Source organism: Octopus bimaculoides, chromosome 24 (assembly GCF_001194135.2).
Source record: "Octopus bimaculoides isolate UCB-OBI-ISO-001 chromosome 24, ASM119413v2, whole genome shotgun sequence".
Classification (NCBI taxonomy): domain Eukaryota; kingdom Metazoa; phylum Mollusca; class Cephalopoda; order Octopoda; family Octopodidae; genus Octopus; species Octopus bimaculoides.
In genome coordinates, this window is record NC_069004.1 from 35,835,268 (window position 1) to 35,849,647 (window position 14,380).

General features: G+C 37.8%; 1 protein-coding gene across 2 annotated transcripts; it reads right to left on the bottom strand.

The window, feature by feature from the left end:
• Positions 1-1,355: 1,355 nt before the first annotated feature.
• On the bottom strand, positions 1,356-14,205 carry LOC106876789 (uncharacterized). 2 transcript variants are annotated; one of them, XM_014925498.2, is made up of 5 exons: positions 12,852-14,205; positions 9,460-9,810; positions 7,463-7,676; positions 6,596-6,674; positions 1,356-5,276 (listed from the first exon to the last, which is right to left on the bottom strand). In XM_014925498.2, exons 1-4 carry the CDS (start codon positions 12,937-12,939, stop codon positions 6,629-6,631), a joined length of 699 nt encoding a protein of 232 aa, XP_014780984.1. In that variant the 5' UTR covers positions 12,940-14,205; the 3' UTR covers positions 1,356-5,276; positions 6,596-6,628. The 2 variants fall into 2 exon arrangements, with proteins under 2 accessions (XP_014780984.1, XP_014780983.1); XM_014925497.2 differs by lacking the exon at positions 6,596-6,674 and having other exon boundaries at positions 12,852-14,195.
• Between the last annotated feature and the right edge of the window lie 175 nt (positions 14,206-14,380).

A 14,380-nucleotide genomic window follows, 5' to 3' on the forward strand; every position in this document is an offset into this window, starting at 1 on the left:
ACACACACACACACACACACACACACACACACACACACACAGCATAGTCACACACTACTAAGTAAAATAACTTAAGAGTGATTCTTGTATTTCTCCAAGTTAATTTGACTGCTGGAGATTTTTTTTCTTTCTCTCTCCCATTTTGTGTGTGTGAAATTATAGATTTGTGAAAGTTTGAAAACCTGTTTAAACATTTTCTGAAGACTTGTTACACAAAGAAATTCCTTTCCAGTGAGTTTTTCCAGTTCAAAGACCATTTTTGACATTCCAAACTTGATTTCATTGGAATCAGTTGATGTCTTTTGTTTGTTGGATTTTATTTTAGTTTTTTGGATTGTTTTGTTTTTCATTTTGGATAAAGCAGAAAAATTTAAAGTGCAAAAAAAAAGAAAAAGAAATAAAATGTTGTTTTAATTACTGTTGTTGTTGTTGTTATTTTTAAGAAAGCGGCAAGCTGTCTGAATGGTTGACGCCTTGGACAAAAGGCTTACAATGTGAAGAGCTGGAAGAAATGCTGCCATGGTGAACTTTGCCTTTCATTCTTTTGAAGTCAATAAAATAAGTACCAGTTGCATATTGCGGTTGGTGTAATCAACTTACCCCTTGCTCCCTAAAATCGCTGGTTTTGAGTCAAAATTTGAAGCTGTTATTATTAAGATAAAGGAAAGCGGGATGTAACTACCGTCTTCAGAACTCCTTCAAGATTAGTGAGATCCCTGTTAATATTTTGCTGTTTTGTCAACAGAAAAGACAGGGTTAAAGAAGGAACTTTATTGAGGATCTGTAATTATTAGGGTCCAAAATGTTTTCTGACCCTGAAGAGAAGGGCCAGTGTTAGAGATGAAGTCTTATGTTAAGGATGTGTTGTGTTTTTTTTTATCCAAGAGATTCTAGGGGACAGAACAGAATGCTGGTCTACGTTATGTCTTCTGTCTCCAGAGCAAACAAGAGATACAGCACTCAACAACTCAATCCATTTAATTGTTACTGACCAGTGGATGGAGACTATATCATCCTTACTGACCTTTTTTGGGTCCATAGCTTCTCATGTAATTGTAAGGGCATCGTCAAGACATACCAGCATGTCTTGAACATTTTAAACCTGTTGGAATTCATTCCTAGCCAGGTGTGATTATAGTTTTCTTCCAGAGATAGAACTAAATCAACCCAAGAAAGATGAAAAGCAAACTTGGCCTCGGGAATCCAAAGTGAATACCACCAGGTACTGTGTTCCATACTAGCAACTCAGCTTTATTGGAGGCAAGAAAGTAAATGGCAGCACTTCTCAATCCTTTTCCGACATGGACATTTTCAAACAAACTTTTAAGTTAAAGAGAAAACTATAACAAAAAATGTTTTGAATAAAACCAATTTTTGTTTACATTGTTTTATTAATTTTTGTCTCTAACCAAATTCTGAAGAACACATTTTTCAAGACATTCAAGCATTAGAATGGACTTTCTAAAGATTCAAATTTTAATCTTAAAACTCCATGGCACACCATTTGTGAACCGTTGGTTTATAGCAGTAATTACACAGGGGCTTCAACTACTTACAGAAACCCACTGAAAAATTAAAATGAAAAGCTTGACAAGTGTTTCCTCTGGTTTCTTGTTTTGCATTCAACTTCCATTTTCACCCATAAGGGAAAGTCACTTCTGGTTGGTTGTCATTCCATCCAGGAGATAAGAGAATTGATTAGCAAAGCTTAGTTTTCCTTTCCAATATCCTGCTAAACACTACAGAGAAAACATGGAATTCAGCATGTTGCCCCTCTGTGTAGCCTGAATATTCATAAAAAGGATTAAAAGATTATCCCTGTTTTTGTCATTTTTATGCAGGAATGAGATATTTCAAGACAACTGAAGGAATGGATTAATGCAATAATAGCAGAGAACACAGAAACACGAAAGACGTATGGTTCTTTTTGTTTTTTTTTCTTTTCTTTTTTTGCAATTAGGAAATTTCAAATTTTTCTTTAAATTAAGACAAGCAATATTTTGTCATCTTTGAAATGTAGTTTATGACAAAAAAAAAAACAGTTTAGCCATGGAGAGAGAAAGAATAAGATATTTGGATGGCATTAGTTGAGGTATTGATGATGATGATGATGGTGGTGATGGTGACAGTAGACGAAGGGGAAGAGAAGATAATTCTTTCCTCCAAACATGAGATAGATTATTCTTTTTTATATTTATTTTTGTGGTTGTTGTTATTGGTCTTAATGTTATTTGTTATATTTCTGACCCCCCCCTACACACAACCCAGCTACTTATTGACATTTGTTTTCACAACCAATAATGATTGCTAACACAACACTAAGAGCAGTAATTAATTAATTTAATCTGTGGCTGGTCTTTTTTAATTGAGAGAAAGACTAATATTGCTGAAAACTTAAACTTTGAACCTAAAATGTTGATGTGGTTATAAAAGCCAAAAGTTTATTGGAACGAAGCTCCTTCCAGTATTCCACTGCCAAGGGAAGCTTCTTCATGTCAGTTTGGCCCGATAGAAACAGCAGCTAAACTTTCCTTAGATCATAGTCTGTTGACGTAGAGAGTAAAATTAGATAACATAGTTCCTAAATAGAAAAGAAAACAAATAGTCATGGTTGGATTGCCTTTGATGGCAAGGTCTGCTGAATAAGGACTTACTAGGGGCTAAACAAGCACATCCTTGTGGAGAAAAGGAGAGAAACTTAACAACCCCACCCTATACCAAGTAATGTCTTTGGAAGGCAACAGGGGATCCCTTCCGACTTCTTATAAAAGAGCAGTCAAATCTCCCTCGTAGCACACAGAAGGATACTCTGAACATAGAAACAAGACTGGATGGTCATGCTTGGAATGTCTCTGATCACACATTAACTGAATCAGAGCTGACCTGGGGCTAATTAATGACTGGCTGGATTGTTTAGCACCACCACTCCAGCCCCTCCTCAGAGGATCCACCTTTAATAGAAAATAAATAATCCTGGACTGGATTGAACTTAGAATGTTGATGTTATGAAAGAAAATGCAATTATGGTGCTTAGACTGGGACATGTTCTTTCACTTAGGAGGAGGGGTGCCCTCAAAACTGAAGACTTGACTCAAATAGGTATAACAGAGTGGACTAAAGGTGCCTGAGGTAACAGCTAGTGTGGTGTTACCCTGGGTGATGGATTAAGTCTATCTCTTACCAGGATTTGAACTTAGAACACAAAATATCCAGTCTGGTGTTCTAACGATTCTGCCAGTTTGCCACCCTAGACTACTTTTTAGTTTACTGACCTCGGTAAGATGAAAGACAAAGTTGGCATCAATGAGAATTGAACTTGGAAAGCTAGAATAAATACAGCAACAGAATTCATTCAATGTTCTACCAACTACTCTGCCATTTCACTGCCCTATTAATAGCCAAAGGAGGAGGAGGAGGAACAAGTAACGTGTAATTTAATCAATTCCAAGTATTTGACTTGTACTTCATTTTCTCAACCCTCAAAGGACGAAATGCAAAATTGACCTTAACAGAGTTTCAACTCTGAATGATAAAAGGTTAACTTAAATATTGCAATTCATTTTGTTTGATATTCTAATGAGTCTACTGATCCACTATTCTTGCACAGGTATTTCGTTGTTTTCTCTGATACCATCACCACCCCATTCCAGATTCACCAGGGTGAACAAAACTCCTGATGATGGAGGTGTATGTTTGTGTGATCAATCACATCAAAGGTATTGGCCATTATCACCCTGGTGAAGGAAAAAATAAATGCCTGTCTACATGTAATACAGGTGTGTATATCCTATGCATTTTGAAGAGAACTGCATCAAACATGCAACACTAAAACAAGAAACCATTTAGTTATCAATAATCTCTTCAAATATTCAACTTGTAACTGAGTTTGTCGATCTGGAGCTGATTTTGTTAGCTACATGTGGATACATGAACCAAAGCAATAAATCTTTGTCAATTTAAAGAACATACGCCTGCTAATCACACAAACGTCTTGCTGTTGAGGGTCTGAAGAGACGCATGTCTACACAATGCCTAGTATCATGATTCTGCAGTGCATTTAACTGAGGAGAGACATCTCTGTAACCATTGTTGCAAAGGATGTTACCAACTGGGCCAACAACTCAGCTTTGCTTTGCAGCTCATTAAATAAGTGGTCGCATTTACCAACAAACTGATGTCTATCATTTCCAGCCAGGATTTGAACTCGGAATGTAAAGGAAGGAAAGTAAACACTGGAGTCCAAGTTCCAAAACTGAAGACAACATTAATTTCTACTAAACTGTGTACATGACCCTCACACACTTGGAGTGGAGGACAAGGTAGCCTGAACAGCCAAATAAATCTATCATCCTGTACCCCAGTATATAACTGGTACTGATATCTCGAGTCTGGAAAGATGAGTGTGGAAGAACTTGAACACAGGAAGGAAAGTGTTCAAAACCAAATACTGAACGCCATTTGCTTGGGGAACTCCACCAAATTCTATTGCTCAATTGTCATCACAACATCAAGGAAATATTTATGAAAATTGGATTTGTGTGGTTTCCAAATGTCCACTTACCCTGGAAGGAATTGATTTTGAAGTCTGTGTCAATATTGGATTGTTTTTTTTTGTTCTTTTTCTCTGTGTGTTATTAAATTAGTGTTTGTGTTAACACATTAATGTGGCTGTGTTTCTATTATCACAGTGTGTTTGCATTAACATATTAATGTGTACCTATGTTAACACATTAGTGTGGTTCTCTTGACCAGCAGTGGAGGTCAGGTGGAATGGTTTATACCAACATTATTTAGAGTCACTGGTTGCTGTGGGGTAGGTAAGAATAATAAGGGGTATTTACCCAAACCAATGATGTACTGATTGTTCTTTAGATGTGTGGAACATGTACAAGGACATTCATTAAAGACAAGGTTGTACAGTAGCTGGCGGCTGGAAGTTACCCGGTAGCTACATTTAGGACGTTTCATCGGAGCAAATATATTGTAGCACCTTGCTGTGTAGTGTAGTGTGTGTTGGCTGTGGACAAGTTTGACCAGAGGCCATGCTGTACAGGATGTAGGGGAGCGGAACGACTGGGAGCCAGGTTGAGATGAGCAAAGAAGGAATTCTAAACGGAGTCAGCATGTGTGAGATATTTAGATGGGACATGGACAAATATCAGTAGAGCCAAGACGGGAAGAATGTTTAATCTGAACCAATATTGGAATTGGTTGTGGAATCATCAAAGTAAACATATATCACGCCAAAAGGATTTGTATCAACTTCAGCAGCTTCCCTGAAAGAGAGAGAGAGAAAAAAAAAATAATAATAATTCGCATAGTACATACTCTACACACTCAACAATACTATAACACAAACCAACACAGTCACCACCCAATGCTGCAGTACAGCCCAGAGTTGTGAGCTGATAAGCGATGGACTTAATTTGTCAGCCCCTTTTAACACTACCACCTGGTCCTTAGATATCTTTAAATGGGACCAACTTCATTCCTCCTTCCTTATCACCGGACTTGGAGAGATTGATAAACACGAATGCTTCCTATCCTTGCTTTAATAGGAAATTTGTACAAAAAAACATGGCCACAGAATACCAGACACACAACAGAAATTTATATGCATATTCCTCCAGTCTATACCCTGCTCACACACACACACATATACTTAATTTAATTAATATGCATCAACACTGCTTTTCTGTTCATTGTTGGCACAGGATGGTGTATTATGGGATATTTCTTAGTAAAACACATACTGCACCATTTTGTATGAATATTCTTTATAACTGCACCATCTCGGAGTTTGTTCCCTCAAAGTTCCCTTCTAGGTAGCCACTACTCACGGTCAACACACTCTCTCGCTAGCTTTGTGACCTTTTATTCCCAGTGATCTTTCACTGACAGTTTTTGTGGTAGTTGAATCCATGACCCACTCACCCCTATATCATGGAGTTAGTAATTCAGACTATAAATGAATACAAGATATAATGTAATGTTTCACAAAGTGAGTTCTTAGAAACCAGGGGGTTCCACAAGATAAAGGATCTTTTGATAAAAAAGGCCCTTCACCATTTTCAAAATAAATTATTTTATATTGTTTATCAGAATAGATTCTCTCTGAACAACAGTTTGGTGTCTTATTAAAAGTTGTGTCACAGCTATTGTCCAGAAAATGTAGGCAGAGGTTCCGGGATTTCGGAAAAGGATTCCATGACAAAATAAGTTGAAGAATTGCTGGTATATGGAATAATTTGGTCCCAGTACCTCTCTACTGCCAGTGACATTAAAATATACTTAATCCGTAGCTGGTGATATGAAAGACTTCCAACCATCAACACTATCCCAAAAATAATACAGTTATGCACCAAAACAAAGATTGGAAGTTTTCTCTGTTGTGTAAGATCAGACAAAGGACCACAACAAGAACTGTGTGAGAAGACCTCCATCTCCACCATGTCAGGGCGAAGCATAAAAATGAACAAATGAGACACACAGTCACACATACTTCTTACAGAAAAACAAACGCACATCTACATGTATACAGGATCCACACACATGGACAGGTAAACAATACAAGCTGAAAATGTGCTCGACTAACCTCCTCCTCACACCGCTACCACTATCCCCTACACTAGGCCGACCAGAATAGACTATTGGTACTCTCTCTCCTCCTCACACTAAAGAAAAAAATATATAAGAAAAAAACATAAAGAAAAATTAACAACTTGTGTTGCTAATGCACTTTTCAGAGAAACAGATGAACATCACAGCTTCACATACATTCACATCTAGAAATAGAAAGTTTGACCTGACATAAGAAAGTCTTAGAATTATTAAACACATCATGATGATGACAATTATTTAAAATTGTTTCCATTAACAGCAAAAGCATGGTTGAGAAAAGGACTGACTTAAGCCCCCCCCCCCCCAATAAATTTATGACCTGTTGCTTATGTAAGAAATTATTGTTATTATTATTATTAGAGCTGGCAGAGTCACAAGCATGTTAGACAAAATGCTTAGCCTTTTGCCCCCTCCCCTCAAAACTGTTGGCTTTATGCCAAAATTAGAAAGAAATTGTTATTATCATTATCATCATCATCAACTTGCAATGTAATGCTTGACTGATTTTTCTTCTTCATTCCCACAATCAGAAAATGCTAATACGTCCCTTCCCTCACTCTTCCATTCCATATATAAACAACTGACATTTACCATCTGGTGAAGCATCCCTGGCCACCACCACCACCATCACCATCATCATCATCACCATCACCATCACCATCATCATCATCATCATCAAGGCATCGAGCTGGGCAGAATGTTTAGCAGCGTTTCATCTGTCTTTACATTCTGAGTTCAAACTCCACCCAGGTCGACTTTGCCTTTCAGGATTGATAAAACAAGTACCAGCCCTACCCAGAATAAAAAAAATAGATCATTGTAAAAGATAAAACACACTGACCTATAAAACCGAAGTATACGTTGATTCCTTTGGTATTTCTTACACAAATAAAAGGCACTAGTAGAAATGACGACGGCCCCTATTACAGCAAACAGAACCCCTAGCACCACATCAGTAACCTGACTTTCATTTGCTGTTTCCAAATACGGACCAGTGTGGGGAGTTGGAGTTGAAGTTATGGGTTTTGGTTTGACTGTGGTCGTCAGTGGAACCCCTAGAAACAAAAAAGAAAAAAAAACAACCAATAATTAACTTTAATTACACAAACTTTAATCACTCCCTCTACACATAAACATACAAAATTCTTTCTCATCCTTTACTTTTCAAAGAAATCCCATATATTGATGAGATTATCAAAATGTTTATTCTTTTGATAATCCCTTTTTAAATCTTCCAAACATTCTGAATCTCAGCAATTTTCGTGGCTACTTTGTTGCAAATGAGTTCTGTTTTCAAGGCAGAAGATAATTACTGCTGGAGTGGCATGGAAGGAATAACGAGAGTATTGTGTGGCTAACAATGTAAAATAATAGCAGAGGGGAGTGGGGTTAGAGAACTGTGACATGTGTGGGCTGAATAAAGCATTTGTCACATTGTTATGGTTGGTTGGCTTCTGTGTTACAAAAGATGATAAGGGCAACAGCTCTAAACATAACGGATTCTATTTGTTTCGTGTTATAAGGTAGACAAGTATGGTGATGCACAGGATGGCTGTGTGGTCAAAGAGTTTGCTTCAAAACTGTATTGCTTTGATTTTGATCTCACTACATGTCACTTTGGGTTGACCAAAGTTTATTGTGGACTTAGCCCTACTTTAACACCTTCACCTGGTCTTCATTAGACTCATCAAATAACTTTACATTCAGCAAAAATCTTGCATCCGAGTAAATGATGGAGTTCATCAGGGCTGTATTCTTTCTTCATGCTTGTTCAACATGGATAGTAAGAGAGGCAATACAGGAAGAAGATGGCCATCAAAATACATCACTTGTATATTTCTAATATAAAGTAGGCAGACAAAGCCGTTCTACTTGCCAAGACTGAAGCTAGACAACAAGAAATGATGGAGTGAAGGAAGTATCAAATATGTATAGTCTTTATCTCAACCATAAGAAAAGAGAAAGTGAACATTAACCTGAAACTGGGCCCTGAACAGCTCAAACAGGTTGAATTGGAACCCAAGATACTTGGACAATCCTGTCACCAGAAAAACTGTCCCAAGTTAAAAACAAAACTAGTTGTTTGGCGCAGAGGCATTTATGGCTACTAAGCATGGACTCTGAACAAATTTGGAAAGAACATAATGCATTTGAAATGTGAGTATATAGGAGAATGTTACAAGTCTCTTTCAAGGATCATCAGACAATGAATGGCTGTTACAAAAAGTAGGTGAAACATTACCATTCCTGAACATTCTGAGGAAGAACCAAAAAAAAAGCTCTTCTCTTATGGCCAGATTCGAAGAAGTAAAGGTTTGGGAAACATTATAATGGAAAGAGTAGAAGGCATTAGATTAAGAGGCGGGCAAAGAATGCAATAATAGATGGACAATATCACAAGTGGTTCGGCAAAAGTGGAGAAAGCAGCTGGAGAGGTGGTGCTTAACAAGGAGAACTTTTGCTGTAGTGTCATCAGTGCAGGCCTGTGGTACATTCCGATGATGAGCTGGTCTTTGGGTGCCTTTAATACAAACACTGAGGTCAGGCACACCATTTCAGGATATTCTTTCTTTCCACTATTCTTGGGAGCCCCTAAAATAAATTATGGGTACTGTCCTAACCTCAGAAACTAAACCCTTAAAAAAGTGAATATAGAGGATTATATAATGTGGGGAGTGTGTGTAAGAGGTTTGGTGGTGTAAGGGGATTGAAGCATGGACAGTAAATGTAGAGGACGTGCTATGGGGTACAATAGTGAAATATGAGCTGTAAATGTGGAGAATTTGCAATAGCCAAAGGGTTTGGACATGCAATATAAATAAATGGCAGTTAAAATACCTGTAATAAACTGAATACTGTTTGAATTATAGACATCTGTATCGACTGAACAAATGATGAAGACTGTATATTGTGTTGAATTGGTCAGTTCAGTAAGTTGGAGGTCTGTCCAGTTAGTGGGAAGGCTGTTCATTATTTCTGTCACTTTCCCCTGTTTATTTTCTGGAGTGGACACAACTTCACATTTCACTAATCCCGACCTGGATGGAATTGTAGAAAACCAACTGAACAGGGCAGAGTTTTGTTTGACATTGACGATTTTCAATTGCAGCAATCCATCAGTTGTTGAAGGGTCCCCATCCTCATCTGAATCTTCTTCCTCAGCACCAAATTTTCGACCATCACGATGACCTTCAAATGAAATAAAGAGAAAAAAAACAGACTTAAGGTGATTATAGAATAAAGCACATCAATAAACCCCTCACACACACACCTCTCAGAACTGAAACCTACCATCATTATCAAAGCAACAGGAATTTCTATAGAATTAATCAACCAGCTCTTAGTATTTAACCAACGAAGGTGGTCAGTTGGCAAAATGCTTGGCAGTTTTGGTATATAAATACACACACACACACATACAGTTTTTAGCTGCCAGATTTTGCTGAGAAGGCAATGGTCAGTTTGATGCTATGAGAGATAACATATGGCTCAGGTGGGATTGAACCTGGAACCAAACAGTTGTGAAGCAAACCTCTAAACCAAACAGCCATGTCTCCACCCAGACGGTTTCGATGATGTATTTAATGGGTTCCAATGGATTGTCTCTGTAAATGAGGGGCTCAGCCTTCTCACACACACTGCATCACATTGATTCTCTTTGAGGATTATATTAAAGGTAGTAGACTATTATGGAATACGCAGCCACTTTCACTAGGTTGTTCTGTTGATTAAACAACTGAAATAGTTCATTAAAACCAAAGCGACGTTCATCATCATCATCAACAATTTCTCACTTAAAGACCACAAATGCTGGGACAAAGTGGAGAGTAGAGTCGGTTCAGTTGTCTCCAGCATCTATTACTACCAGTTCGGGGTTAGAAACTTTTCAAAAAGGTTCTTAGATGAAATTATGTTGTAAACTGTTTTGAGTCACAGATATGACCGGGTGGGTAAGAAATCTAACTCATTACCATGTGGTATCAAGCTCGATCCCCTTGCACAGCACTTTTGTCTTCAACAAAAGGACTGACTCAGTTTATATATCTGGTACACTACAAGCCACAAAGCCATTTCGATTATATTAGCCAACCTGCTGCTCCTGGTCCCACAACTCTTTTAAAATAAACAAGTGCTGGAGACAACTGAACCGACTCTACTCTCCACTTTGTCCCAGCATTTGTGGTCTTTAAGTGAGAAATTGTTGATGATGATGATGACCGTCGCTTTGGTTTTAATGAACTATTTCAGTTGTTTAATCAACAGAACAACCTAGTGAAAGTGGCTGCGTATTCCATAATAGTCTACTACCTTTAATATAATCCTCAAAGAGAATCAATGTGATGCAGTGTGTGTGAGAGAAGGCTGAGCCCCTCATTTACAGAGACAATCCATATTGGAATAATGTAGAAGCGGTCGACTTACTACAGATTAAAAGATAGACAGACAGAAAAGAATGGATGGAAAACGAGAAGGAAGGCTATAGAGACAACTAGCTCATGAGATAAATTAAATCTCTCAGAGGAGGGGACCAGCCTTCCTCCCCCATCTTTGGTACTGACCTGTAAAGATTGGGGGCGAAAGAAAAAAAGAGAAATTGCTAGGTTTGATAAAATCAAGTTTAAACTTTTTAAATCTGATCAAGAAAACGGTGAGGACAGAAGAATTGAATTGATGCAGCAATAGTCATAATTTGTAACCTTGTTAGTAAAATAAGGAAGTGAGTAATAAATAACACTAATATTGGTTGGTGGGGATGTTGGTATCGGATTGAGAATGGCTAGATATGTAAGTAGTAGGGAGATGGGGACGAAGGTAAGTAGTGGGCCAGGCTATAACCAGACATAGCAGCTGCCTCGTGTATAAAGGTGCAGCCGACACCAGTTGGTGCGCGTGATGGTATGACAGCAGCGATCGATATTCTTATTCTAGTGGCATTAATTGAAGGTCTCTATAACGTGCGTGGGTTGAAAGACGACAATAGTTGATGTCTACTCATGGAGACACACGCTAGTAATAATGGTTCACCTTTGATGCAATTAATAATAGGCGAGTGATTGATTGCTTTAAATCGAAATACAACCAGTGTGTGTGTGAAGTAGCAACATGTCCCAGTGTCGAAAATGTGTGATCGCTTGATAATATGATCGCCAGTAAATTGTGTTGTTATTGAATCTGGGGGTGACTGTAATACTGCAGCTAATTCGATATTCGTCTGTCGGTCGGGGAGCTGGGTTCTAAACACAATACACTGGAACTTTGAATTTATCAACGGCAAACATTAAGCATTGGGCCCCTAATCTCGTGGCATCCCCTCAGGTGGAGTGGGGCTTCCTGTCCAATGCCCGGGCCTTACAACTAATACACAAACCCTTACTCGTGGGTATTTGCGTATTTAATTCGGCGAGACAAAAAAAAGAAATCACCATAAATTATAAAACAACAACAGGTCGTTGTTGTTGCTTATTTAAGTTTTGTTCGAATCAAATAAAAAAACAAATAGCAGCTATTTAACCCTAGGTCACTGGTCACGAAAGGAAATCGGTGATAGCAGCTACAATTTGATCAAGTAGAAGTGGACCCTTAAAGATCACCAAAATATTTGAGAAACAGGCATATTTGGGGATGTGTGTGTGTGTAACAGTTTGATTTAAATGTGAACCAGTGCCCGTGTTAATGATTCTACCTGGGCACAGCAAAATAATAATTAAATCATAATAATAATTGCCTGTAATTCGAACGCAAAACCATCAGTTTTGTGGAGAGTTTAATTGATTTCATCGACCACAATATATCACTGATATTTTATTTTGTGGACCCCCGAGGAGAATGCATAGCAAAGTTAAACTTGGCAGAATATGAACTCTAACCGAAAAGAGACGCAATTATTGCAAAACGTTTTAGTCCGGTGCCCCAGCGATTCTGCAAAACAAAGATTAAATGACACAACAACAATAAATAATAATAATAATATTAACCGTAGGAATTGGAAATCGGGAATCACAAGATGGGTGGGGGTGTGTGTACACACAACATAGACGTGTGTGTGTGTGTATATATATATATATATATATATATATATATATACACACATTATGTGACTGGGGTGGCGATTACCAGCCAAGAAGCTGGTAAAATCGATATTCAATTGAGTACTTAATAGAAACGAGTAACGATATCTACCTATGTAGGTGTGTGTGTGTGTATAATGATAGTTAAAAACGTCAACGTACCGTCCGTAAACAAGACCATACCACAGCAGAGCAGTAGAATTATGGGGAAACTGTGGAGATGGGCAAATATAGCCATGGTGTAGTGCATATATATATATGTATATATATAGATATATATATATGGAGAGAGAGGGAATTGACAGATAGGGATAGAGCGAGGTGTATCGCTGGTGGTATAGTAGTAATAACAATAATCTTTTCTCCAATAATGTCCAGAGGTGAAGCTTGACCAAATTTTCACGTTGGAATATTTTTAAGATGCAAAAACTAAAAACAAAATCAATCTTTGGTTGATCGATATTTCAATATTTTTGGTTTCCTGTTTTTTTTTTCTTTTTTTCTTCCTGATTTCGTCTTCTCTTCTTTTTTTGCAAGAATTTTCTTCCCCAACCAATTCCAGGTTCTTTAAGAGACAACAGTAAAAATAGGACGGAAGGGAGAGATGATGTTAATGATGGTTTAATAAATGGTTAATAATGATCGAAATATTAAAAACAATCTCTAGACGGAATGTGAGAGGTAACAGGAGGAAGATGGATGGATAAATAAAGAAAGATCGAAGATGGAATTGAGACGAAGAATGCCAAGGCGAGACGAAGGAAGGAAGGAAGGATGATGATGAGGAAGCTGGTGATGGTACCACTGATGGTGTTTGGCTTATCTTGTCTTAGTCTGCGACTAAATGATAGATTAGTTTTGTTAGCCGGTTTGTTGGTTTTTTGTTGTTTCAATCATTAAAATGTCCAAAGTCTGGGGCAGCAGTTTTCCTTGTTCCGTAATATTTCCAGTCGATTCCTCATAATCCTTGTAATTAGCGAGAGAGGAACGTCTGATTGAATAAGTGGACTTTAAATGGGATGGATTAATTGTAAAGTGGAGGTAGTTGGCGGGAGATTAGTGGAGGAGAGTAATTATTTGTAATAATCATCGTAAATAGGGGTTGATGCCAGCCTGGTGCGAGTCCAGGAGAGAGGCATTATGGCAGCGGAAGATCTGAACTGGCGACGGATGAAGCATCTGTTTGTATGTGTGTGTGTATAGTAAAGAGAGAGACAGTGTATCAGTGAGAGAGGGAGGGGAAATGTTTAATGAGTGTGAGGGAGAGAGAAAGTAGAGTGAATAAGAGAGGAGTGAGAGTGAAAGAAGTGGAGTGATGACAGTTTGTGAGAAAGAAATAATGTGAGAGGATCCGTGAGTGAAAGAGAAAACGAGAGAGAGAGAGAGAAAGAAAGTTGTGTGTGTGTGTGATATAAACAATAGATGGGGGGAACCGTAAGAAGTAGATTATATTAAGCAGGGGACTATCTTAAGAGCATTTAAGGGCCTCAGTAAAACAGTATACTGGGACGACAGCATTATTTATTTACGGCAAACCGTGTTATATATATATATATATATATATATATATATATATATGTGTAAGTATATATATATAATTACACCGGAGTAAAAACTGTCCGATGAACGGGAACGTGAAACTCAGAGTAACGGTTTTTTTGTTATATTTCTGCTGCTTTTAAATAAAGTAT